The sequence below is a fragment of the Eulemur rufifrons genome, chromosome 19 (genome assembly GCF_041146395.1).
Source record: "Eulemur rufifrons isolate Redbay chromosome 19, OSU_ERuf_1, whole genome shotgun sequence".
NCBI classification, from domain to species: domain Eukaryota; kingdom Metazoa; phylum Chordata; class Mammalia; order Primates; family Lemuridae; genus Eulemur; species Eulemur rufifrons.
The window spans coordinates 73967302-73995185 of NC_091001.1; the positions used below are offsets into that span (position 1 = coordinate 73967302).

General features: G+C 35.6%; 1 protein-coding gene across 1 annotated transcript in view; it reads left to right on the forward strand.

Annotated features, from left to right (window-relative positions):
* Positions 1–27884, forward strand: part of PSME4 (proteasome activator subunit 4) — a 99100-nt gene that overhangs the window by 19535 nt on the left and 51681 nt on the right. The window contains exons 2-14 of the mRNA XM_069495253.1: positions 152–292; positions 933–1049; positions 8690–8734; positions 11692–11841; positions 12413–12476; positions 13028–13102; positions 15393–15515; positions 17307–17399; positions 18037–18302; positions 21415–21601; positions 22362–22451; positions 27394–27458; positions 27718–27868. Of these exons, the coding sequence (XP_069351354.1) occupies positions 152–292; positions 933–1049; positions 8690–8734; positions 11692–11841; positions 12413–12476; positions 13028–13102; positions 15393–15515; positions 17307–17399; positions 18037–18302; positions 21415–21601; positions 22362–22451; positions 27394–27458; positions 27718–27868 (1567 nt within the window). The remainder of the gene's footprint in view (positions 1–151; positions 293–932; positions 1050–8689; positions 8735–11691; positions 11842–12412; positions 12477–13027; positions 13103–15392; positions 15516–17306; positions 17400–18036; positions 18303–21414; positions 21602–22361; positions 22452–27393; positions 27459–27717; positions 27869–27884) is intronic.

The window sequence follows — 27884 nt, forward strand, 5'->3', positions numbered from 1 at the left end:
CATCGTATTTAATATACATTTTCTTTATCCATTCATTCCTTCATGGACATTCAAGTTGCTTCTATGTCTTGACTAGTATGGATAATGCTGTGTGAACATGGGTGTGTCACCATACCTATTTTTAAAGGCTGCATCTATTTTTCTCTTGCAGATATATTAGACTTTATGGGAGAAAATTTAGCAAAGAAGATCATGTTCTTTTTATTAAGTTATTGTATGAGCTGGTATCAATTCCAAAATTAGAAATCAGCATGATGCAGGGATTTGCCCGCCTCCTGATCAACTTGTTAAAGTAAGTCCATTTTCTATGATTTCTGCTAAGGTTTTTTTTTGTTTGTTTGTTTCTTCAAGATTTTAGAGAATGAGAACTAAGTGCTTTTGGTAAGAAGACCAAGTCTTAAATTGCCAATTTGGAGAAAAGATTGCAGAAAACACTATCATAAATTGAATCATATGTGTTAATCTTTTAGTTAAAACTCCATCTCCTCCATGAAATCTTCTCTTCTCTAGCATACATTGTACTATATTTTGTCTGATTGTGTTTTTTTATGCTAATTATCTTCCCTCATGGATTATAAGTCCCTTGAGAAGATAGGGATCATAGATTCTTTTGCAAGTAAAAGCAACATTATGGTAGCATTAAGTATTCCATAGATAGTGTTGGAAAATATGAAATTCATCTGCAATAATGGTGACACAAACTTAATGCCCCTTTTTACCCGGTGCTCTTTGAGGTTTGAGCAGCAGCACAAATCTGATTTATTCTTCCTAATACTGTGTTGTGACAGTGAGTGGCTGTGGAGGGGAAAAAGCAAAACACATATGAGCAGCAATATTTAACTGTCTTCCCTGTGTAGTATTTATGGTATACACACATCTGTGTACACATCCATACATAGGTATCTTCCCCCCACCCCTTTTTTTTCCTAAAGGAAAAAGGAACTTCTTTCAAGAGATGATTTGGAGTTACCCTGGAGACCACTTTATGACATGGTGGAAAGAATATTATATTCCAAGACAGAGCACCTGGGATTAAATTGGTTTCCTAAGTAAGTGTTTCCATTTAAAGTACTTGTTTGAGGGCATTTGGCAGCTTCTAGGGGATCATGATTGAAAAATGTTTGGTTGTTTGAAATAAATAAGCAAATAAACATTTTAATGTGCTCATTTCTATGTAACTTGTCTCCTATAACAATCCACTGGCCTCTTTAAACTATTTCTGAAGCTGTACTTCCTAAGACTTTGTTACCAATATATTACTAATAGCGAACTTCACTGTACTGGCCAAAGAAAAGAAAGCAAGAGATTTCTGTTTGAACTTGAATTTTTGTCATTGGAAGTAATGCATGTTTGGCATTCTTCATAATATATCCACATGTATTTTAATTCTTTGAGTAAAGCGAGTGCTTTAAAAAGAGAAGCTTTGCATATACCAGAAGACACCCATATTCCAGAGAACACACAATCCCAGTCATGGCACCAAAAAAAATAAAGAAGCCTCAGTTTCAGTGATTGCCTGTTGTTAGAGCACAAACTATTCAACTGCACAGAGACTGGTTTATGTTATTTCCTAGTAATATTTAGACTGTAAGTCTCTTGGTGATTATTGGCTTCTTGCACGTACACCCTGCCTCTTCAAAAGCTCTAATTTTTGTATGTTTTGTATTCTGAATTTACAGAGTAAATAGAATCATGTGCCTTTTTTGGTTAATTGTGATTTCAGACTTGACTACCAAGTATCATTTCTGTTTAGTTGTGATCTAGCTCTTAATTTTCTCAATTTTAGCATGTTTGGCTTAAAAAATTGCTCTTAAATTTGTGTTTAAGGTTGACTTTTAGGAAGTTTTTCTGCAGTTTTTAATAGCTGTTTCCTCTCATTGTCTAGAGTTGTTTGTCATATGTTTATATACTCATTTCCTAAAGAATACCGTTCTATGTGACTATATTAATTTCCTTGTTCTCTTTTATAAATCAAGTCTTTAAAGTCTGTTTGTGTGGTTTCTCTCTCAATCTTAGACGTGTCTACGTTATTTCATTATTTCTTTAGCCTCCCCAGCTCAGTTCATGTAACCCATGATTAACCCTTAGGTTTTCACTTAGGTTAGCAGTCTGTGCCCCTTACCATAGAATTTTTTGAAAATGACTGTAGATGGCAGATGTGAAATTATATAAATGGGAAGGGTGAAAAAAAGATCCTGAACTTAGGTCCTAACTGGTTTGAGGCAATTTTGGACAAGTAGAGTGGTCAGAAGTCATTTATTTCCTGAAAGTTACATGTGTTATAATAATGAAACTCATTTCAACCATAAAAATAGCAAATTTTTATCTTGAAACTGAATGATACAGTGTGCAATGTGCTTTTACAATTATTCTGAAAGCCTCAAATTTAATATAAAGCTTTGTTGCAGAGATTCCTTTTGAGTGTTATTTCTGCTGCGGGGAGCATGGCTTGTACTGGATTGACCGAGTCTTCTTTAAATAATGAGCTTAGGGAATTTCTGACTTGGCATCACCATTTCATAGATTTCAGAGACCTTTGAACTGTGTTCAAATCAGTTTCTTTCTGAGATTTTTCTGGCTGATTATTTGGCTTACTTGCCACATGAAGGGCAAGGGAAGGTGACTTCTTCAGTAATTCCTTGTTCTTCAATATGTCCTTTATGTGTTACTTCGTAACTTCCTGCCTTGCAGGTGTGCCTTTGCAAAGGCAGCCACTTCTTTTAAAGTCCTGTTGGTCATTAATAAATATCTGTGGCTCTCCTCCTCAGTAGTACTAGCTGTTTGCGTGGAAATTTTCTGTTAGTGCCCGTATCAGTCAGTGCTTATTAAGTTCCAGCCCTGCATCTTGATATTCTGCTTACCATGTCTCTTCCTGAAGTGGCACCGTCATCCTTTCTTTTAGAAGTTTCACTTTGGCTGTTCTTGGTCTTTTTTTTTTTTTCTTGGTCTTTAAAAGAGACATCATGACTCTGCTGAAATTGTTGCTTGATTTAAAGCAGTGACTCAACTCTTAACAGACTCAGCACTCCATTTTGCATTTGGTAATTACCTATTCTAAAATGAAATTCACAGATAATATTACCTATTTATACTCACTACCTATACTCAGTGGCAAAAATAAATTATTTTGTTTTGAGTATTATCATCTTGAATATATTCTGACACATTGTGAAATAGTTTTGTCACCTGACTACATGTATTTCTGTACTATTTTTAGAATACTATTTTTATAATCAAGAATAAAAGTTCGCTTGATTTGTTAACTGTTTATCTTTCAAATCTTAAACTCATGTGTCTTATGTATTTTTCGTTATTGTCCTGCTTAGGGCGCCGTGTATTTCAACATGATTTTAAAAGCTAGTTCTGTTGTTTGGAGCAAAGATGATCAACTTTCATCTCCCTTCCCTTCTTCCTTTTTTCTTCCTTTTCTCTTTCCTTATCCCATCTCCTACCCTTGTGTTTCTTCTGTTTTTCTCTCCCTGCCTTTCTTCTTTCTGTCTGCCTTTTTGCCTCAGGCACAGAAGACCCTTTTCACTCTCCTCTGTTTCTACTTTCTACTGGAGAAGTAATTTGTAGGGCTTTTTATGTAATCAAAAAAGCAAAATTGGAAAGAGGATAATTGTGAACTTGACACTGGCAATGTAAGAATTGACTGTTGTTTACTTTATTTTTTTTGTTGTTGTTTACTTTATAAAAGAAGCTTATGAATTTTATGGGCATGGTTTTATTTCATAAAACAGTGTCCCATATACTTACTTTCAGTAGCATATTTCATGTTACAAATATAGGCAGCACTACTCACCAAATGTAGAGGAGTTATGCATAGACAGTTTTTACAAATGGGCATGGACAGTTCATATTTGAATTGCTGTGTTTATAAATCTGTTTAGTTTTATTACCACTAATTTAATTTTTGTGGGTGGTGATAATAGTTTGCATATTTTCATCATGAATAGTTTGGACGTATATAACTTATTTACTATTTTTCTAAATTTTTTTTCTTAGTATTTATTTTTCTTTTATATTTACTGTTCTAAGGGTATCTTATAATATACTTTCACTTTTCATATTAATCTGCCTCTGCAGAAATTTGATATCTTCTTTTTTTGGTACTTGTTCTTGATCTTTATTGATCTATCAAAGGGCCATTTGAATTGGTACTCTTATCTTTAAGATACAGTTAAATGCTTTGTCCTCCCCTGTCCCCATTCACTGCATCAAAAGGCCATGTTCTATTTAATAGACATCTTTTTGGGGTTTCTTGGCACATATGATAACATTCCTCAGCTTAAGTTACTACTAGCAGCTCATGAATGATCTCTAGTACAGAATTTAACATGATAATGAAATGATGGAAGTTAATTTCTGAGGACCCATTGAAATTTAAAATAGTTTTTATAGTTATTTTGTTAATAAGCAATGATTATTAATACGATATTTGCAATGATTTTTAATGTATTATTTGAGGAACATTTTATTTGCTTTTTTATTTTTGAGACAGTCCTGCTCTGGCATCCTGGGTAGAGTGTAGTGGCGTCATCATAGTTCACTGCAACCTCCAACTCCCGGGCCCAAGCAATCTTCCTCTCTTAACCTCCCAGGTAGCTGGGACTATAGGTATGCCTTATGACGCCTGACTAATTTTTCTGTTTAGTGGAGACGGAATCTGATTCCTACTCAGACTGTTCTCAAACTCCTGAGCTCAAGCAGCTCTCTTCCTTTGGCCTCCCAGATGTGAGCCATTGCGTCTGTGCTGTTCTTTAAAATATTCTACTATTATTTGGAAATTAGAGAATATGTGGTTGATTTTTATTAATGATTTTGATAATGTGTCCTCCAAAAGTTGTCTGTGTGTTATAATGATCTTTCTTTAAAAACTGATCTTTTTAAAGCAATTTTAAAAAATATTTGGTTCAAATTGCTCAGACTTGTCATCATTTAAAGCAATTGTGCATGCTCTTTTTACATGAGTAGTAAGGATTACTATAATTTCTTAGCATTTTCAATAAAGGTATACTTTTTTTTAAGTAATTTTAATGAAAAGCCAATGTTAATGCTGCATCAGTGGTGAAAATTTATTTATACCTTTCTTAATGGTGAAATTATCTTAACCCTAATTTTGAGTGTAGTGGGTATGAGAAAATGACTACTTAATAATTTAACTGAGCAATAATATTAGATTTTGAGGATTAGATATAAGATGGATAATGTTTGACTGACTTATGGTGGATCTGTTTAGATTTAGAGAAAGCAGGTAAAACTGACTTTTAGGTGAAATGTTGGCACATGCTTAAGAAAAATACTGTATAAGCAGTTACCATTAAATTATAAGGGGATTTAAGGCAGATATATACAGAATATGGCATTGTTACAGTTTCCCAGCTGATTTATGAAAAATTAAATAGGATTATTCTGAAGTTAAGTTTTAATTCAAGAATTGTCAAGTGAAGCTTTAAGTAAGTACTTCTGGCTATGAGCAGTCCAGTTTGCTCTCATCTTGAATGTACCATTTGCTGTACATTTCTATGGTTTAGAAGTGAATATTGTCCTGATAGTTACATAAGGCCAAGGAGGCAGGAGGCATAAACCTCCCAAGATTATATAAGTTCACTATCTTCAGTAAGTAGAGTAACTAGAGGCTAAGGCTATTGCTGTTCCTCAGGCTTATCTGCTACATATTTGGCATTTACTTTATTAATATCATCATAAGAAATGTCATCATAAGGAAATTGAGGCCCAGAGAAGAAAATTCATACAGAGCCATTGGTTGAAACTGGAACAAGAGCTTAAGAACTGGGACAAGAACTCACTTTCTGCCCTTAATATAATAATAAGGTGGTGGTTTGGGAGGAATTTCCTATTTTGATATGATATCCGAAATCATAAATTAATAGCAACTCAAGGGCAATAGAATCAATGTGAAAGCAAAGTCAGCACAAAATTTCAGTTCTTAAGAAAATTGTAAATATAGTTTATTTTGGCTAAGTATGAAATAATAATTAACATTTATTGTCCTTAATTCTGGGCCACACAACTGCTTTCTATACATTATCTCATTTAATTTTTGTTAACAGCTCTATGAGAGGTAGGTATTATTGCTCATATTGATGAAAAAACTGAGCTATATCATTACACTACTAGGGAGTAGTAGAACTGGTATTCAAATTCAGGTCTGACTGTAATCTCAAACTGTAAACCATTACATGCTCTATGATGGCTATCTTTTTCAACTTAACATACCTTTTCTAAGAGGAAATAGGGTATGAGAAAACCCAACCAAAGCTTAGTCACTCTGTAGATCCTGTAGATCCCTTTTGGTTTTTAAGAAAAAAAAAAAAAAAAAAAAAAAGTGTTTTGAATTGTTACCACTTTAATATGATAAATTTCCAACAATTGGAAAGTATGTAGTGATTATTCACTCCCTCTAAAAATTAGTGAAAAATATAGTCTAGTAGCATCTAGCCTTAACCTTTCATTTTATTTTTAAACAGAAACATTGTTCCCTTCATCTTGAGAGATTACAAGAATCACAAAAGGTCACTATACAGATACCACAGGTTAGAGAGATTGTACCCTTTTCTGAATAAAGAGCATAAACCCAATGGTACAGGCCTTATATTTAAGAAGGTGTTGAAATTGACTTTTAGATGAACTAAATCACATTCCCACATACTCTGATCCTGTAATGAGTGAAGTGATGCTATGAAGTGTTGTGATTAACTCCTTATTCTTCTGAAGAGTGAAGGGAACTGGAGAGAACTTGTAGCTTTATAGCCTTTTAAGACTTGTTTTCTAGACTCATTTTTGACATAATGTGAAAGTTTGTTGATATAGGAAAATTACTGAGTGAAAAAAGCAGATTTTCTGTGTAGCACTGTCTCTCAAAGGAGTTGCCACAAAACCAGTAAAATAAATGTAAAGTTACTAAGAACATAAACTTTAGGGACTGGTAGAATTATGTATCTTCTGCTTATTTCCATTGACAGATAATTTACCATTTTAGAATTACTTTTCTAATAATCTGCATTTAAATTGAGCTATATGTAGTTTGAAACTGGATGGGTCTTTAACTTTGGCTGTTAATTTTATTAATTTGTTACTAAATGAGAGTCTTCAAACTAAAAGACCCAAGATCTGTGCTCTTTGTTGCCCTGATATAACATGTTTATTAAATATCATAAGGAAATAGATAGCTAAAGAAATATATATATGAACACATAGCTGTGTAATAAGCACTTTGGAAATGCCTCAGAAGTAAAAATCACAGTTGTGGTTGTCAGGGAGCTTTAAATGTAGTTGGAAAGAAGTTTGCCCCTTTTTTACGCAGCAAACTTAGAAATGGTGTTTCTGAATTGCTTACCGTTTTTTGTGAGAGAAAGTAGAACCTCTCTCAGATGATCAGAGAGAATGCTTTATGATGGCCCTCTGGCCGTGTGGCCCTCTTTTTTACTTTAGAATTCATCACATGAGTGTAGTCTGGTTTCCTCTTCAGTTAATTTTTCTCTGAGTAGTTTTGAAATTAAAGAGGATTCCTACTGCTCCAAGTAAGGAGATTATAGTTTTTTCTCTTGATTATATAATATATTGATTACTTGTGCTGAGATTGCTTTGTGTTATTCCTTGGAATTTCTTTGCAGATTAGTTCTTAAGCTTTCAGAGAAGTTGGATAGACTTTTGGACTTAAGAATTTCAAGAAGCTTAATAAGAAAGTGTCAGGTGCCTGAAATTTACCCTTTCCCCCTTCTTTTCTTTTCTTTTCTTTTCTTTTCTTTTCTTTTCTTTTCTTTTCTTTTCTTTTCTTTTCTTTTCTTTCTTTTTTCCCTGAGATTTGGGGACTTTATTTTTACTTATACACATCATACTGTAAGTAGTCATACATATATTTTAAAATTCCAGTTGACAATTACATAATGCCCCTTTATTTATTTTGTTTGTTTGCACTTAACTCTTTTGACTGTCATATCTAGTTAATAATTGAAATATTCCATTCTGGTCATGTGTTAAACCAGTACACATTAGCCTTTTCATAAAAACAGAAATGATGATAAATTCATACACAAAATTTTGTGTTGGTCCGCTATATTCATTCGAGGCACCTACAGGTTGGAAAATAAGTTACAGTTTTAAATGTTATTCAGCTAACTTTGTAAGTAGCTGGTCAAAGAGATGACTATTGCTCTTTTTGATGATTGTTGCTGGCAATAAAGTGCCTTGGAAGGTGATAGAACTCTCATCAATTGATATGAAAACTAACTGTGGCAGCTGCTGATAGAAACACACCAGAGTTTGGTATGTCTACTGCTTGTATTTTGATATAAAAGCACTCAGTAAAAATTGTTATTTGGAAATTTAAGCCACTTGAGTATAGTTGTTCATGCATTGATAAGTATGGTTGTTGCTGCCTACTTTGTAAAGATTGAAAAGATTTCATCCTTTCCCCAGTGTAATGTTTTCTTCCCATTAGTTCATAGCAGAGAGAGCAAAATGAACATGAAGGAAAGAGTAGATTAAGAAGTTTAGGTACTTAATCCTTGAAAGTCTGTATGAAAGAGAAGGATTAGTTATTACTTGTAAACAGATAATATCTGAATGTACGAGCATATCTTAGAAATGTTTATTTATTGAATTAGATGTGTTCTTAAAACATACCAGTCTAATTTATCAAATGGCTTTCTTCCCCCTGCCCCAGTTCCGTAGAAAATGTTCTGAAAACACTCGTGAAAAGCTGCCGACCGTAAGTAACTTCTCAGTTTATAAAGCCTCTTTTTGTTTGTCCCCATCTTTAGTGTGATTTGAAGAGGAAATTAAAGGTGTAAATACTTTCTGACATTGTGATGTTAGTCACAACATACCATTTCTAACTCTTGAATTGAATTTTTCAGATGTCTTTTTTTTTTTTTTTTAATTTTCATTTTTTTTAGAGACAACAGTCTCACTCTGTTGCCCAGGCTGGAGTGCAGTGGCACAATCATAGCTCACTGTAGCCTCAAACTCCTAGGCTTAAGTGATCCTCCTGCCTCACCCTCCCAAGTAGCTGGGACTACAGGTGCATACCACTATGCCTGGATAAGTTATTTTAATTTTTTGTAGAGACGGGATCTCACTATGTTGCCCAGGCTAGTTTTGAACTCTTGGCCTCAAGCTATCTTCCTGCCTGTCTCCTGAAGTGCTGGGATTACAGGCGTGAGCATGTTTCTCAGATTTCATTCGTAAGTTTAGAAATTTTAAAGTCACCCATTATAAAATAATACCACATTATATACAATTGCCTTATTTGAAAGATTTTCCTAGAGTATTGTTATTTGTTAATCAGGTTAAAAATATGAGTAATGCTAAGAAGATGGTCCATATTTTTTTTCTACTGTGTTTTCTTTTTTGGGGTGGGAGGAGTTCACTGCAGGCCTGGGCTACAGCCAGATCAAGTGCCTGATTTATTCAGACAGTAAAGGCCTGAGCAGGACTCAGCCCCAGCCTTTCCATGGTTTGAAGGCAACAGGGAGCAAGGCAGGAATCTAGAAAAACAATGTGTGGATCCAATCAAGAAAGACCCTGCTAAGTCAGCTTAAGGCAAAGACTGGGCCAAGGTGAGAGATGAAAGAGGTGACAGAAAAGCCTTGTGGCAGCTTGAGCCATAACAAGTAGCTGGGATGCTGGGACACTCCTGGGCTACCAAGTGCCAGGATTAATCAAAGACATCCACCACAGCCGGCTCCAGGGGGTCCTTGTCGGTCACTGCCAAGTTCTTCTGCTCCAGCTGTTCCATCTACTATGTTTTCTTTCAATAGAATGTTTAACTTTAAATGTTCCATAGTCTTATGATTAAAGATGAATATGAATAGAACTGAAATAGTTCAATTTTATGTCATTGAACTGTTTTGTTGTTCCTATCATCAGGCTATTCTAAAACTGTTGAGATGCTGTGGATGCAGTGAATACTTTTGAATGGAAAACCCTACTATATTTATCATATGCTTGTAATATGAGTCTTATTTAATAAGTAAATTATTCAGCAAATGAGATATTTATTGCTGACCCGCTATACTACTCAGTCTTGGGCAAATGTACTTTTGGAACATGAGATACCTCCCTCATGGGAGGCTTAAGATCTAACCTGAGTCATAAACCACGAATGAGCAGTGTAATTTTGTGCTACCCTCTTAGTCTGTGTTTCTTCACCGGAAACTTGATTATTACTGAGGTACTTTCTGGCTCCTAGGTAATTCATAGAAACCCCACGTTTTTATTTTGGATTACTAGGCTAACAGTTGACTCAGAAAAGTTAAGAAGGGGGATGGATGAGATTCTTGAAGGTGGAACATAGTTTGTTTTTGTTTTTTTAAATTCCAGCCTGATACACAAGGACCTGGCACATAATGCTTTGTGAATTCAAGAAAAGTATTCCCAGAAATGTAATTTTATTTTTCATGGGAAGTAGTGCAGTGTGAGTTTAATTAACACAGGTATATTAAGATATAGTTGGATTAATAATATGATGTGTAGGCCAAACTTGTAAGTGGATTTGAAGGAGTTTCCCAGCTTCTTTGGGAAGAATCAGAACTTCTCATATGCTGTTGCTCATTTCAACACATTGACTGCTACACTAGAAAAAAAATTTTTTCCTTGGGGCCACGGTATATTATTACAAAAATAGAATAAAAGCGTTGAAAACACAATGATCCTTTCTAATTTAATGAAAAATTTGTCATTGACTTCTATTGATTTAATCCTCCTTTTAAAAATTAAATTGTCAATATTAATTGTAACAGTAAAAACATTAACAAGTAAGATTTTCACAAACCAACTGCAGGGTTTTGCTCAAGTTTTGCTTCATATGGCCCCAGGCTCAAAACTAGTTAAATACAACTCACTTGGCAGTTAATGCGTTTAACCTCTTAAGGCTGGGCGCATCTGTAGTCCCAGCAACTTGTGAGGCTAAGGTGGGAGGATCACCTGGGTCCAGGAGTTTGAGTCTAGCCTGGCAACATAGTGAGACCTTGCCTCTTTAAAAAAATAAATAAAATAAACTTCTTAAAGGTGTATTTAGTAATTATACATGTGTCCTCTTTATCCATTTACCTTCATTTGTGTGTGAATGCACACTTTTAATTTTGCAAATCTCCTCTATCCCAGGGACACTCTTGCCCACTTCATAGAGTTGCAGAATATTAGAGCCTGTAGGACTAGATCATCTAGTCCAGTCCTCTCTTGTAACAGTCCTTTCTTGTATGCAGGAGGACTCTGTGGTCCAGTGACGGTAAATGGTTTATCCAAAGGTGGCTAGAGATTCCTGATGTTCTCTTTCTTACTTGACAATTATGCTTTTCTTATGTAGACTGAATTCTACATGATGAGATTTTTTCCAATTGCTATTACATATCACAAAGGTAGTAAAACAACCACCATATTTACCTTTGTAGGTGATTTCAGTGACTGTATTTTATCTGAGTTTTATCAACATTTTCACATTTAAAAAAATTCCCTCAGACAAGAGGAGAATTTGCCTTATCCTAAGTGTGATGGGGTATTTATTTTAGTGTTGTGAAAATGTGTTTATTGTGGGCTAGTATGACATTTGTAGAGTATGTTGTATCTTTTGAAATTCATTCCCCGCCTCCCCCTTTTTGTCAGTCATATATTGCTTTGTAGAGCTTTTAGGCAATGATCATACATGAAAACCTTCTTTTTTATTAGATATTTTCCAGCAGATGCCACAGCTGAGATGCTAGAAGAATGGCGGCCTTTAATGTGCCCTTTTGATGTAACAATGCAAAAGGCCATCACTTATTTTGAAATATTTCTTCCTACCTCCCTTCCTCCAGAACTTCATCATAAAGGTTTTAAGTAAGTATATACATATTTTGACAAATTCTAGAATACAGCAGGAAATAAAGATGTACAAACTAGTAAAGCAATAAGTTAAAAAAAAATTTGCAAACTCAAGTTATTATTTTTATTATACCTGAAGTATATGAAGGCTGAAACAGTTAAACATAAGATTGTAAATAAAGAGGGAATAATACTTGTATGACCAGCCAAATAAATTGAGGGTTTTAATTTAAGAAATTAGGAGAGAAAGAACCAGAACAGCTAGTAACAAGAACACAGATAAAGGGATAAAGGCAGGGGAGAGGAAGAAGAAAATTGTAAACAGTTGTTAAATAGGAATAGACAATAATTATTTAATAAGTAGTTTAATAGGTGAGATCACATTTTTTAGCATAAATAAATTGGAAAGGGAATATTCAATAAGAAATACTCTTTCGTTCTGTTAAGTTTGTAACTTTTAGTATTATTTTTTCTAGGTTGTGTAGTTATCAGTAAGAATAATAGATTTAAAAAATACAAAGGATACCTGGCTTTGAACCACTTTCTATAATCACTTGCTATTCATAACAACATTTTTCTTCTTCAGACTTTGGTTTGATGAATTAATTGGCCTTTGGGTTTCAGTGCAAAATCTCCCACAGTGGGAGGGGGTGAGTATCCCCCTTTTTTTTTGTTCTCTGTTTTTCACTTTGGAGATAAACAGATATCTGAGTTCCTTAGAATTGGCTGTTAGCAATGTTATGAGCAATTTCTTTTATTTATTTTATTTTATTTTTATTTTATTGTATATTCTAACAAAAGTAGACACTTATTTTGGTTTGTATAAGCATGTTATTGTGAAATGCATGAAATGTTAGACCTTGTTTATTAATTAATTTATTTTTTGGGTACCTACACTAGCATGGTGTTGGACCCGTAATGGATGTTTCTGCATATTTGTTCAATTAAAATTTCCTTTTCTGTCTGCATTGGGTATGGTGCTTTGTCATTTTACTTTATAGAAGTATTTCAACTGCAGTTAATTCTAAAATGTGTAACATGAATCAGAACTTAAATTTGGAAGTTTTGAAAAAAAGTCATAAACTGTATATTAAATTAAATTGTACAGTGATTGCTGAAAAGAACAAATGGATAAGGAACATGACTGTGATACTTAAAAGCAATGAATGTATTTATTTTGTCTTTTTTTGTTTACTTTCAGCAACTAGTAAATCTCTTTGCTCGATTGGCTACAGATAATATAGGGTACATAGATTGGGATCCATATGTACCAAAGGTAATTAAGAACATGTGAACATACATACAACAGCACTGACATCAACTTTATGTCATAAAGGAGAAGTGTTTTTGTATGCTAATTCCAGATGCCACATAAAATATTTTTGGAACATTAGGAAAAACATATATAAATAATTTACAGGGATGGGTCCTTTATTTTCAAAAGATAATTTGAACATGTCAAGCTATCATAAGTGTGTGGGTTTTGTCTTACCTATGTAGGACATGAACTGTAATTTTCGGAGTGAGTAATTTGGGAAGTACTAAGTATATTATTAAGGGTATGATATATTCATACCTTCCAGCAAGTTTTGTGTATTGTATTTGATTGCCACTCTTGAGTGTTGTCTACTTTTTAGATCACATTATATATTTTCCTAGAGTAAATAAGCTAGAATGTCTCTAGGTGTAGTGTTGCTTAAAATTGCATCTTCAGTATTTCACTGGCAGTGGAATAACTTGTGGCGCTTCGGGGTGGGGTGGGGTGGGGGAATCTAGGTGACATTAGAGCAGGGTTGGGGAGCAGCCAAAGTCAAATGCTTTGTTTGCCTTTGCTTGTGCTATCTTCCTCTCTTGTTGGCCATTAGAAACTAATTGAGGAGGAGAATTCATTTTTCCCCATCTTTGGGCCCCTACCTATTAATCGTGATAGTTTTTTTTTTTTTTTTTTTTTTTTTTTTGAGACAGAGTCTCACTCTGTTGCCCAGGCTAGAGTGAGTGCCGTGGCGTCAGCCTAGCTCACAGCAACCTCAAACTCCTGGGCTCAAGCGATCCTCCTGTCTCAGCCTCCCGAGTAGCTGGGACTACAGGCATGCGCCACCATGCCCGGCTAATTTTTCTATATATATTTTAGTTGGCCAGATAATTTCTTTCTATTTTTAGTAGAGATGGGGTCTCGCTCTTGCTCAGGCTGGTCTCGAACTCCTGAGCTCAAACGATCCGCCCACCTCGGCCTCCCAGAGAGCTAGGATTACAGGCGTGAGCCACCGCGCCCGGCCGTGATAGTTTTAAAATAGAAATTTATATGCAGGAAGCTGAGGTGGACGCCTGTAATCACAGCACTCTGGGAGGCCGAGGCGGGAGGACTGCTTGAGGTCAGGAGTTCAGGACCAGCCTGAGCAAGAGTGAGACCCCGTCTCCACTAAAAAATAGAAAGAAATTAGCTGGACAGCTAAAAATATATAGAAAAAATTAGCCGGGCATGGTGGCGCATGCCTGTAGTCCCAGCTATGTGGGAGCCTGAGGCAGAAGGATTGCTTGAGCCCAGGAGTTTGAGGTTGCTGTGAGCTAGGCTGATGCCACAGCACTCTAGCCTGGGCAACAGAGTGAGACTGTCTCCAGGGGAAAAAACAAAGGGAAGCTGAAGTGGGAGGATTGCTTCAGGCTAGGAGTTAGTGAGACCATCCTGGGCAATATACCAACACTCCCATCCCTTAAAAAGAATACAATAAAATATAAATTTGATTGTAAGATGCAATTATTAAGTGATTGATTAAAATACAAATTCTTAAGGAAGAAAATCAAGTCAACATTAAAATTTTGAGAGTTACACACACCATAAAAATGAGAAATAATTTTTTTTGAGACAGAGTCTCGCTCTGTTGCTGGGGCTAGAGTGCCATGGTGTCAGCCTAGCTCACAGCAGCCGCCAACTCCTGGGCTCAAGTGATCCTCCTGTCTCAGCCTCCTGAGTACCTGGGACTACAGGCGCTTGCCATCATGCCCAGCTAATTTTTTCTATTTTTAGTAGAGATGGGGTCTCGCTCTTGGCTGATGCTGGTCTCGAACTCCTGAGCTCAAGCAGTCCTCCCACCACAGCCTCCCAGAGTCCTAGGATTTCAGGCTTGAGCCACAATGCCTGGCCAAAAGAATGTTTGAGAGGGAAAGTAACTTGCTAGAAAATATTTGCATCTAGGTTGGTGCTGTTGTGCAACCTTGCCATGGAATAGGAGCATAGGAAAAAGAATTTATGTGTATTTAGGGAGCAGAAAGAAGGCAGAATATTTCATATTTAACCACAACATCTATATTTTGCCTTTTTATGTTTAACTATAAATGTCTTATTTGCTTGGTTTTTGGGTACATATCCTTGTGCCTGTGACCTCAGAGTGTCATACATTGCATCTATTGATGTTTATGTGTAATTTTTAAAGAATACAGCAAGTTACTAAACAGTATATTATTTTGCTTAAAAATTCTCAAATATATTCAATAACATTAATATACAACACTTATTTAAAGAATTATTTTGGTACCTGTAAATATTTATTCTTTTTTTCTTTTTAAAGATATTTACGAGAATTCTGAGAAGCTTGAACCTCCCAGTGGGAAGCAGTCAAGTGTTAGTCCCAAGATTTTTAACAAATGCTTATGATATAGGACATGCTGTAATATGGATCACTGCCATGATGGTTTGTAATGCATTATATTTGTTTTTATATGTCTTCTCTATTTTGTGTTAATTGTATAAAAATTCTGAATAATCACGGAAGTTCATATTAGTGGCTTAGTTGGTGACTTGATTCGTGGACATGTTCTGATTTAGTAAGCTCATGTTTATCAGATCTAAAAGGTAGTTCATATCATTTGTAAATCTCCCTAACCAAAGGACCTAAAACAAAGAGTCAAAAATTTAGAGTTTTGAGGGATTCAGAATGTCTAACATTTTTATAGACAAGGAACCAGACTTGTAGATAAAAGGACTTTCCCAAGATGGGATTAGAACTCAGTTTTGCATATGCTCAGATGTTCCATTACTCATTCACTGTTAATGTTCACATAAAATATACTGAGCACAAAGCTTATTAACCAAGTAATCTTAATGAAGAGAGAAATGTGAAGGATTATTTTACTGACATCATTGAAGGAAAATTAAAAATATACCCAAAAGCTTAGATTTCAATGCCCTCTTTCAAAAATGAATATTAGAACAACTTTATGTTAACGTTATTATTTTCTGGCTTATCATTCATATATTGCTTCTATATCTGTCTCCTTAAATTATTATTGTTTGACATTAGTATGTTTATGTGGAAAAGACAGAATGGTTGTTAGAAGTTTACCTCTTAAATTTCATTCTAAGGTAAAACAAAGGAAATTTAAGCTCCCTTTGTTTTTCCCATCTCAGTATCAAACAGAGAGAAAATCCCATTTCCCCCTAATCTCAAATAATAGCAAAAACATTTGGATGTTTATTATCTTATATATACAGTCAGTTAAAATTGGTTTTTTGGGGGGGGGGGGCTACAGAATTAGACAGTGATTAATATCAGCCTTATTTGAGTTAACTTTGCTTTCCCACGCAGTTCTCATTGGCAGCTTCATTTTGTGTTAAATGTGAAAATATAATAAAAGTCAATAATGCTAATTATGTTAGAATTCTGAAAATTTTGTGAGTATTTTGTTATGGAATTATAGAGTGGGAAACATGTAAGTAGATTTCATTTTAGCAGGAAGGTGTAGTCCTAATGTAATTTGACATTTTGTCTTAGGTCTGTGCTGTTTCTTGAAAGATCATCATGAGACAGATAGGAGGTTTCAAGGCCAAGTTGTAGTCCTTTATCCCAGGGCTGTTCAACTTTGATAAGATGAAAACTAGCTTTTTTCTTCATTTTTCTCTCAGGTTATTTTGTTGTTTGGTTGGTTGTTTTGTTTGTTTGTTTTGGCAATAGATCAAGAAATAAAAATTTGTTTCTTTTGAGTCAAAATGTGATCAAGTATAACAAATTTAATAATTTTAAACATTTAGAGGTAATCGTAAAATATTTGAATGCATTTATGTAAATCTCCCCTCTCCATTTCATACAATAAGAAATTCACTTATTGGGTCATTTAAGGAATGCTTTTTTGCCTGATGTTACCATTCTTGGTTATTTTAAGATGATAATCTTAGCGATAAATATTAGTATCTAACGTATTTGACTGCAGAACAGTAAAATATACTGTTATCCTAAGATATCTTTTCAATTTTCTAATTTGGTTTTAGTAAGTTACCTTTATTTTTAGTAGAATATTTTGAATTGATTTGCATGAAGTTCATCAGAGAATTGTTTTTGACTCTTAGAGGTAGAATTGATTTTTGTCAGCAAGATGGATATGAACCACATTAGAGATTTACGTATAGTATAGGCTTGGTCCTGTTGACTCCTTCATTTTTGCAGTATGATGTGAGTACTGACATTTTTACTCTTTTATCTGGACAGGGTGGACCAAGTAAGCTAGTGCAAAAACACTTGGCTGGTTTGTTTAACAGCATCACATCTTTTTATCATCCTTCAAATAATGGGCGCTGGCTGGTGAGTATGTTGATTTTGCACTGTAGGGTTTGAAATTTTTAAAAGTCAGACTTAACTGTTGCATATTGTGTGATCTGTAATACATTTTCTGTCTTAGCTTTGGCTGTGTGTAAGTGAATGCATGCAAATTAAGGTTACTGTGTTCTAGAACATACAGAAATAAAGTAAGACAATCCTGATGTGGTAACCGGAGGCAAAATGCCACATTTTGGACAAATAAATGGTAAACAAAAATGCCACAAAAGCATAGAACCATCTTTTCAGTTTTATTGTGTCAACTGTTTTTGTTGTTGTTCAGTTGCCCAGTTCAAATGGCTTTTCATGTAATAGAAAATTTAGAAATTCTTTTAAAACTAGAATTTGAAATTCATCTTCATTAATTATTATGAATACTTAATTGGTAAGAATGTTTCATTCTATTTAGTTATGCCGGGCAGGTCTTTGTAAGTAGATAATAAAAGTTGTTATTTTTATTTATTTATTAATTTAATTTTTTGTTTTTTACAGTTAGCAGCTCAGCTATAAAAAGTTGTTATTTTAAAAATATTTTCTTGAGAGGGTGGAGAGGAAGGAACCATGTATGTATCTATGTGGGCAAGCAGAACCTACTTAGAACTTTTTGCTTCTTTGTTCCCAGAACAAGTTAATGAAACTACTTCAGCGGTTGCCAAACAGTGTTGTTAGAAGATTGCATCGTGAAAGATACAAGAAACCCTCTTGGTTAACTCCTGTGCCTGATAGCCATAAGCTTACTGATCAAGATGTTACAGACTTTGTACAATGCATTATTCAGCCTGTCCTCTTGGCTATGTTTAGTAAAACTGGTAGTCTAGAAGCAGCCCAGGCTCTGCAGAATCTTGCACTCATGAGACCTGAGTTAGTAATACCCCCTGTACTTGAAAGGTGAGTGTGTGTGTGTTTTATTGAAGCCTCAGCCATTGCTAGGTTATTCTTGTCATCTGTTCCCTCTCCTCCTCTGTTCTACTTGATTCTCTTTTCTTATCTGTGGCTTCTGATTTGCTTTTTTGGTGCTTATTCCTGTTCCTAGAGGAGAGGTAGGACATTTTAGCATAATGATGGGTAACTTGATGAAGGTTTATAGGAGAGAAAAAGGAAATTGAAATAAAATGCGTAACATAAATGTTTTGTAACATATGGATGTTTTAGTTGCCAAAATTGTTTGCTTATAAATTAAAATCTAGCTAGTTTGGGGGTTCTTTTTGATATTTAAAAACTTTTTTTTATTCATTTATTTATTAAATCAAAATGTAGGCTAATGTCACTAAGTATTGAGAACATGGCAGTTTAAGTGGTTTTTGGTTTCTATTTCTTAGAATTGGTGATATAGAAGAAAATTTAATTGTCTTTATTATTTTCATGTATTCTATAATCTTAGGTATATTGTTTTTACAGTGTACATTTTTTTGCATTCATTTCGTTTTGTATGTTGAAACAGTAATGAAAATGGCTCTCTACTTGCCAAGCCACTGTCACGATATAGGCATCGTGTGTTTACTGAGAGAGAGCTACTCTTAATTTGAATGTTTAAGAGCAAATTAACATAAGCTTTTTGTTATGCCTCTGCTTCCTCTGCTGTCTGAACTTGAGCATTCTCTAAATACCTATCTATCTCTAAATATCTTTGTTAGATATTTAGAGTAGAAGTAGAGGAATAATGTTAGTTCTTTGAGCCCAGAGGGATCTAGCAATTGAATTCCATAAAATATGTGAAAGGTCCTTAGTGGTAGAATCAGGACTATATCCTAATTTCTGGCTCACTGTTGAGACAGGGTAAGTATTGGTCACATTTACTTGGGGAAGGGTGGGTACCCTTTTCAAGATCTTGACCTAAAAATGGGCTCCATTATCTGTAAATTTCAGTTGCTTATGCTATCTTCCCCTGCCGTAAATATTCAAGTTAGGTTGTATCTCACTGTCTCAACCTCTCCTATTTTTGTGTACGTATCTTGAGGCACTGAAACTCTTCCAACACCTATAAATTAGGAAATGGGGTGGGGAAGATAGGTGCTTTCCTCCCTTCAGATTCCAGTGTTCTTTGCTACTTAGCTTCCATGGGGTCCCAGAAGCTGACAGTCATACATAATGAAAATTTTGAAGTTTAGGGTGTTTTGATGTTTCTTTACTTCCCCTTTGGTTTGCCTTATATCAGTGTTTTTTAGCTGATTGATTATGAATAGTAAGATATATTTTTAGAAGAAGGAAAAAGCTCATAAATACAGATACTCATCACATTTTTCTTTAGTCCTCAATTTTTGGACAAATTTAACGTCAGCATATTGAGTGATACTGAATGCTTGGCCAAGATAAATATTTGATATACAAAAATGATAATACAGTGACCTTTTTTTTGAGAATTTCAATTGTAGTTTTGTGCTGCTTTGAAGTGGCATGACTTTTGAAGATTTTTTTCTTTTATGAAAGCAAAACTCTCTTAAAAACTGAAAATGTAGAAAAAATTTTAAACATTTAGTTTTACGTCTCCAAGACAGCCTCTGTTTAAGAGTTTGGTATGTTTTTTCCATCTTTCAATATAAGCATAGATTTGGTTGTTTTTTTATCCTTAGTTATAAATCCTTCTTTTTCCCACTTAATATATAATGAAATTTCTCTTATTGTTTACATTGTCTATATACATGGGATTTAAAATGCCGGCATTTAGATTTTTGCCCTCTATGAGGTAGATTTTCAGAAGTGAAATCGCTGAGTTAAAGAGTGAATGTTCAAAATGAAAAAAGAAGAAGAAAAGAGTCAATGTTCTTGATTCCTAAACACTTAGTATCAGGATTGCATTTGTCTTATTCCCCTGGCTTATTTCTAGTGTCAGGAATATTCTCATATATTTCTGATAACTGATTTGTAATTTTAAAATACAACTTGTTAAGGAAGTATAAAATGGGAGAAATTTCAGTATTTTAGTAAGATAGTTTTTCCTATAAAAGGGAAGAGTGGAATATTTGTACCTTGTTATTTCTGAATTCTAATAATTACTGACTGACCGTTAGTTTAGTATAATGTGGATTAACATGACTGAAACAATGCACCCTCTGCTGGTTTATGTTCTTTTACACAGTGGAATGTGCCTGGCAAGAGATGATGAGGTAGCAGGGGAGTGGGGAAACATGCAACAAATAGTCTGTGTATCTTTCCTTTAGTTGTGTACAGCAGTCCCTGCTTATCCATGGGGGATATGTTCCAAGACCCCCAGTGGATGCTGGAAACTGTGGATAATACCAAACCCTATATATACTATGTTTTGTCCTATATACACATACCTATGATAAGGTTTAATTTATAAATTAGACACAGTAGGAGATTAACAAAAGGCCAGGTGTGGTGGCTCACGCCTGTAATCCTAGCACTCTGGGAGGCCGAGGCGGGCGGATAGCTCGAGGTCAGGAGTTCGAGACCAGCCTGAGCAAGAGCGAGACCCTGTCTCTACTAAAAATAGAAAGAAATTAGCTGGACAGCTAAAAATATATATAGAAAAAAATTAGCCGGGCATGGTGGCACATGCCTGTAGTCCCAGCTACTCAGGAGGCTGAGGCAGGAGGATCGCTTGAACCCAGGAGTTGGAGGTTGCTGTGAGCTAGGCTGACGCCATGACACTCTAGCCCGGGCAACAGAGTTGAGACTCTGTCTCAAAAAAAAAAAAAAAAAAAAAAAAGATTAAGAACAATACATAATAATAAAATAGAACACTTATAACGATATATTGTAGTACAAGTTACATGAAGGTGGTGTCTGTCTGTCTCTCTCAAAATACTGTCATATTTTCAGACTGGTTCACCTCCAGTAAGTGAAACTACAGAAACGGAAACTGCAGAATGGGGGACTACTGTAATTCTGTTAACTTTGATAGCAGATTTTCACTATTATGTATTCTGCTGACTGTTATCCTTTAAGTCAAAATGCAATTTGTGAATTTATTATATTTAATGTATTATGGCATTATGTTTATCTGGAAACTTTTAAAATTCTGTTCTTCAAACTGTAGAACATACCCTGCGCTAGAGACATTAACAGAACCTCACCAGCTCACAGCTACTTTAAGTTGTGTAATTGGAGTAGCCCGCAGTTTGGTATCAGGGGGCAGATGGTTTCCTGAAGGTCCAACACACATGCTACCTCTGTTGATGAGAGCATTGCCTGGGGTGGATCCAAATGACTTTAGTAAATGCATGGTAAGCACACTGAATATTTTTAAAAAAATTTTAAGTTATAATTTTGTAAATAGACATCTTTTAAATTTCTATTCAGATACCCTTTAGAACATAGTTCAGTGTAAAATCTGTTGATGGTAACAGCAATTATATCTGTAGATGCCTAAGTTTAAATCTGTGAATGGTTGATATCTAACGCCTTCCTTTGTAAGTAATTTGCTATGACCTGTATACATTTAATGATCATATGATGTTTTAAAGCTGATTATATATTTATTATTTTCCTTAAACAAGGATAGTAAAAATCATAGTATGATCATTACTCTGCCCCTCATCCACACTGATGACAAGGGGATATGATGAAAAGTACTGTGTATAAAACACCAGACTCTACTTATACACATCTTCTGACTTACCACTTTGCTCATCTTCCCTTTCTCTGGTCTCTAGCTTTTCTGCATTAGCATTTTTAATTTATCCTTAGTTAATGTTACATTTTTAGGTGGGAGGCAAATAACTTCTCTTGACAAAAGTTTTGCTTCAACCTGTTAAGTAACTGCATGAAAACAAATTTATAATATTGTTGTTCCTAAAGTAACATCCAGTTAATTATGAGGAAACTTAAAATGTTCGATTGTAAGTGAAGAATATCCAGAAAGATTGTTGTGCGATCTCCCTCAAGATAATCTATGTGGGTAATTTATTGTAGCTCACAGTATATTTGTACTTTCAAATGAGAATTATGTAATTAATGTTGGAAATCCTTTGCATCTTCCCACAGATCACATTCCAGTTTATAGCAACATTTTCTACTCTGGTGCCTTTAGTAGATTGTTCATCTGTACTACAAGAAAGAAATGACCTCACAGAAGTAAGGATGTTTTCTGGATATGAAGGGGCTAACCAATTTCTAATTCTTACTGCATATGCATAGTAGTATTTGATAGTTTAGAAACAACTTTAGACAGGGACTATGAAGTAAAATTACTATTTTGTGACTAGACTGGTATAAATGGAGGGCCAGGCCATCATTGGCAAGGTAGTCTGCAGAGCACCCACCACAGGAGGTGGGTAAAAAATCGGCCCTTATTTATAAATAACTGACATTTGAGGGTATTTTTAAATTTTCTGTCATTTTGTTAAGCAAGGTGATGGTGTTTTATTTTTCCATCATCTTATGTTAGTAATATTATGTTACTAATTATAAAATGTCCTATTTCCTTAATTAAGCACTAAGTTTGATAGTTGACATCTCTGACATTTCACTTGGAAACTTATTTTATATTTATTGTGAAGGTACATCCTCGATCTTTCAGATGCATACTGTAGCTTGTGATTATCTTTCAAATTTATTTTTAGAGCAATTTTTGTGAAGCCATGGATAAGTCAAAAATTTATGTTATTTTCGAATATGAGTTCCGTTGTGGAACCAGTGCGGCACAGACAGCTTGCAGTATCAACACAGTGTTTGGGAAGGGTGTGGCTAATGAACACATAGTATGTTGATGGTTCTAGAAATTCCTTTCTGGTGATTTTATTCTTGAAAATGAGCCACATGGGCAACCTGAGACCAAGGTGGATAACGATGAGCTAAAAGCTATAGTGGAAGCAAATTCATCTCAACCTACATGTGAATTAGCAGCAAGGTTATTTTTGGTTTTTGGGGGGTTTTTTTGGCCAAATTTAGCAGTGGCGGGTTGTATACCAACTTTAGTGACACTAATGTTAGTAAGTTCTGATAACCCATTACCATCGGACCAGCCTAGCAGCAAGATTTGATATTACTATTCCAACAATATTGGACCATTTGAAACCAATCGGAAGGTAAAGAAGCTGGATAGATGGATGAAATAAAAAAGCGTCAGAAGAGAAATTGTCCGAAGCTTGCCTTTCTTTGCTGTCACGACATAAAGGCGAGCCATTTCTACACTGTTGTTACGTGTGATTAAAAACGGATTCTTTTTGACAATCGCAAGTGTTGGGCACAAGGGTTGGATAAAGATGAAGTGCCAAAACACAGTCCAAAACTGAATATTTAAAGCCAGTGGGGTTTGTTTGGTGGTTCAGTGCTGGTACTACAGCTTCATGAAACCGTGGTCAATTGATCACAGCAATGTCCTCTGCAACCAGCTGGACGAAATGATGAGGATGCTTTTGATTAAGCAGCTGTAATTGGTCAATAGAGACAGGCAAGACTGTCTTGCAAGACAGTGGTGGATCACATGTCGCACAAACAATGCTGCTCAAACTATAGAGGCTGGACTTGGAAAACTCTCTGTCATCCACCGCATTCACCAGACCTTGCAGCAACTACCACTTCTTCCAGGCTTTGGACCACTTCATGCAAGGAAAAATACTCAATTGTCAACAAGCTGTGGAAAACACCTTTTGCGATTTCATTGCCACTCACTCTCCAGGCTTCTTCTTCTTCTTCTTCTTTTTTTGTTTTTTTATTTATTATTATTATTTTTTTTAACTGGAGAAAAGGCATACAGATTTATTTAATGTGCATAAATGGGAGCTTTCAAAATAAAAACCCAAAGATACAGGAGAAATTGTCCATTTTTATGGTTATATTCAACAAAGTATGGACACTTACATTGAAATATGATTGGACAAAATGGGTATGATCTGATTCCAATAGATTGAATGCTAAAACTTACCGAAGCCTATCGGTATAGATGCTTCTTGGCCTCTCTGAGCATGCATGCATTCCTTCTGAGTGTGGGGCAATATTCTCTCCGAAATAGGAGTCTTATGGCCTACAGTCAAAGAAGGTAGGTCAGATGATTTTTTTATGGCCATTTTTTACACAGAAACATAGAAGGAAATTTACAGTGATTTTTTTTTTTAGGATTTAGAACTAGCTTTGGGGAAAAGGGATTCTGGTTCCTGTGGCCCACTTTGGGGAAGAGAGATTCTAGCTTCTGTGTCTAGCTTTGAGCGAGAATGGGACTGAGAGACAGAGGGGTAGGGAAAGGCCAGAGAAAAACTTCTTTTGAGGCAGGCCTTCATTTTGGAGTTTTGTTTTCTGAGCCCCAACATATTAATCCTACAACTTTAATACATGCAAAATGTTTCAATTCCTTCTCTCTTTACTACTCCTCTTGTCTTCTTCCACCTGAATTAGTTTGACAGCTACTTTTCTTTTTCCCTTAAATTTGGCCTTGCTTATCTCCAATACAGTCGGTCTTTAGTTACAGTAGTCTTTAAAGTCAATCCTCAAGATATCACTCTTCTGTTTATAACCCTTGGAATATTCTTCCTGGAACTTGTATCTCCTGCCAGATTCTCAGATATTGGTTTCAAGGTCTTTCACAATCTGACCCCAGCTAACCACTTGTCAATGTCAATCTCTATTCTAATCCCCCAACCCATCCTTATAAAAATCTGTTAAACTACATAGTTCCTCAAATGCAATATGCTATTCTGTTTTAGGTGGGCACGTGCTGCTCACAAAGAAAACCCTTTGCCTGTTTGTCCCCTCACACTTGGCTTCACCTAGCTATGCGGTAATTATTATTATTTTTTTTTCATCTTATTGTTATGGGGGATACAGAATTGCAGGTTACATGCGTTGCCCATGTACCGCCTTTCCCCCCAAGTCAGAGCTCCAGGCGTGTCTCATCCCCAGATAGTGCGCGTTGCACCCATCATGTAGGTATATATCCCTCCCTTCCCCAAGCCCCCTTCCCGAGTCAGCGCCTTCAAGCGAGTCAGCGCCTTCAAGCATTACCATTCCCCAAACGGTGTGCAATGCACTCATTGTGTAGGCATACCCCCATCCCTTCCCCCCCCACCTCAGTCTGATATCCGATTGGTGTCGTTCCCAGATGTGTATTTAGGTGATGTTCAGGGAAACCAATTTTCTGGTGAGTACATGTGATGCTTGTTTTTCCATTCTTGGGATACTTCACTTAATATAATGGGTTCCAACTCTTTCCAGGAGAACCATAGAGATGTCGTATCTTCATTATTCCTTATAGCTGAGTAATATTCCATGGCATACATATACCACAGCTTACTAATCCAATCATGTATTGATGGGCATTTGGGTTGTTTCCACATCTTTGCTATTGTGAATTGTGCTGCTATAAACATTCGGGTATATATGTCTTTGTTACAGAATGACCTTTTTTCCTTTGGGTATATGCCCAATAATGGGATTGCTGGATCGAATGGCAGGTCTACTTGAATCTGTTTAAGATACCTCCATAATGCTTTCCACAGGGGTTGCACTAGTTTGCAGTCCCACCAGCAGTGTATTAGTGTTCCTGTCTCTCCACATTCACAACAACATGTGTTGTTTTGGGTTTTTTTGATAAAGGCCATTCTCACTGGGGTTAAATGATATCTCATTGTGGTTTTGATTTGCATTTCTCTGATGATTAGGGATGTTGAGCATTTTTTCATATGTTTGTTAGCCATTCTTATATCTTCTTTTTTTTTTTTTTTTTTTTGAGACAGAGTCTCACTTTGTTGCCCAGGCTAGAGTGAGTGCCGTGGCGTCAGCCTAGCTCACAGCAACCTCAGACTCCTCGGCTTAAGTGATCCTACTGCCTCAGCCTCCCGAGTAGCTGGGACTACAGGCATGCGCCACTATGCCCGGCTAATTTTTCTATATATATTTTTAGTTGTCCATATAATTTCTTTCTATTTTTTTTTTTAGTAGAGACGGGGTCTCGCTCTTGCTCAGGCTGGTCTCGAACTCCTGACCTTGAGCGATCCACCGGCCTCGGCCTCCCAGAGTGCTAGGATTACAGGTGTGAGCCACCGCGCCCGGCCTTCTTTTGAGAAGTTTCTATTCATGTCATTTGCCCACTTTTTGATAGGGTTGTTTGATTTTTTCTTGCTGATTTTCCTGAGTTCTAAATAGATTCTTGTTATCAGTCCTTTATCTGATGTGTAGTATGCAAATATTTTTTCCCATTCTGTAGGTGGTCTGTTTATTCTCTGGACTGTTTCTTTGGCTGTGCAGAAGCTTTTTAATTTAATCATGTCCCATTCATTAATTTTTGTTGCTGCTGTGATTGCCTTGCATGGTGGTGCATGGCTGTAGTCCCAGCTACTTGGGAGACTGAGGCAGTAGGATTGCTTGAGCCCAGGAGTTTGAGGTTGCTGTGAGCTAGGCTGATGCCACGGCACTGTAGCCCGGGCAATAGAGCGAGACTCTGTCTCAGAAAAAAAAAAAAAAGAAAAATTGTGGTATAGTGGTGAGCATAGCTGCCTTCCAGGCTTCTTCGCTGCTGGCATAAGCAAGCTATTGTTAGGGTGGCAAAACTGTGTCGATAGGTTAGGAACATACTTTGTTTAATTGTACTGCTTCTTTTTTGAATTATGGTAAACTACACTTTTGATTCGAAATGGGACATTTCATATTTAATGACCTTAATCCATCCAGGGGGATTGGCATCTAATGAAGAGAGATTTTCCTCATTACGATATTGTTCTTTCGGAACTCTTTTCTTTATTGCACCATGTTGTTACTTGACTGTGTTATTTGGATGTTCCAGTTATGAGAGACTATCCTTTACATTTATCCCAGCAGTTTGAAAACTATAACTTATAGTAAAGATGCTGCTTAACTTTTGTTTGTGGCCCTTGTACATATGTTAATTGTTGCTTATTTTCTTTCCTAGAAGGTAGCAGATTGAGTTGTTCTAAATTGATAAATGTTTACGGTGCTGTTTCTCACAGTATCCAATATAATAATTTATTGTTAGATGTATTTGGCAGGCAATAATTGAGTTTGGTTAGTTCATAGAAAAAAACAAAGGTGATTTGTAATTTTTCTCCATGTTGGGATGTTACAGGTGGAACGAGAACTTTGTTCAGCCACAGCTGAATTTGAGGATTTCGTCTTACAGTTTATGGACAGGTGAGCTTGTAGCCCAGACCCAACCTTTAGCTGACATTCTAGAAAATGACTATCCTATTCCAGAACCTTAGTTTCTCTCTTCATTGTAACCTTTATTTATTTATTACCGCGCCCTCTAAAGTTACAAAAGGATGATTGATTTGTGAGCCATGTACAAATTGAATGGTTATCACAAGACAATAGAAACTTATGAAATCACCACCAAAAATGTTAAACCAGTTTTTAATTGCTATAATTATGCTGTGTTTGGATTATTTAGATGCTTTGGACTTATAGAAAGTAGCACATTGGAGCAAACAAGAGAAGAGACAGAAACTGAGAAAATGACTCACTTGGAGAGTTTGGTCGAATTAGGTCTGTCTTCTACGTTTAGTACAATTCTCACCCAGTGTTCCAAAGAAATATTTATGGTAAGAGCATTGCTGC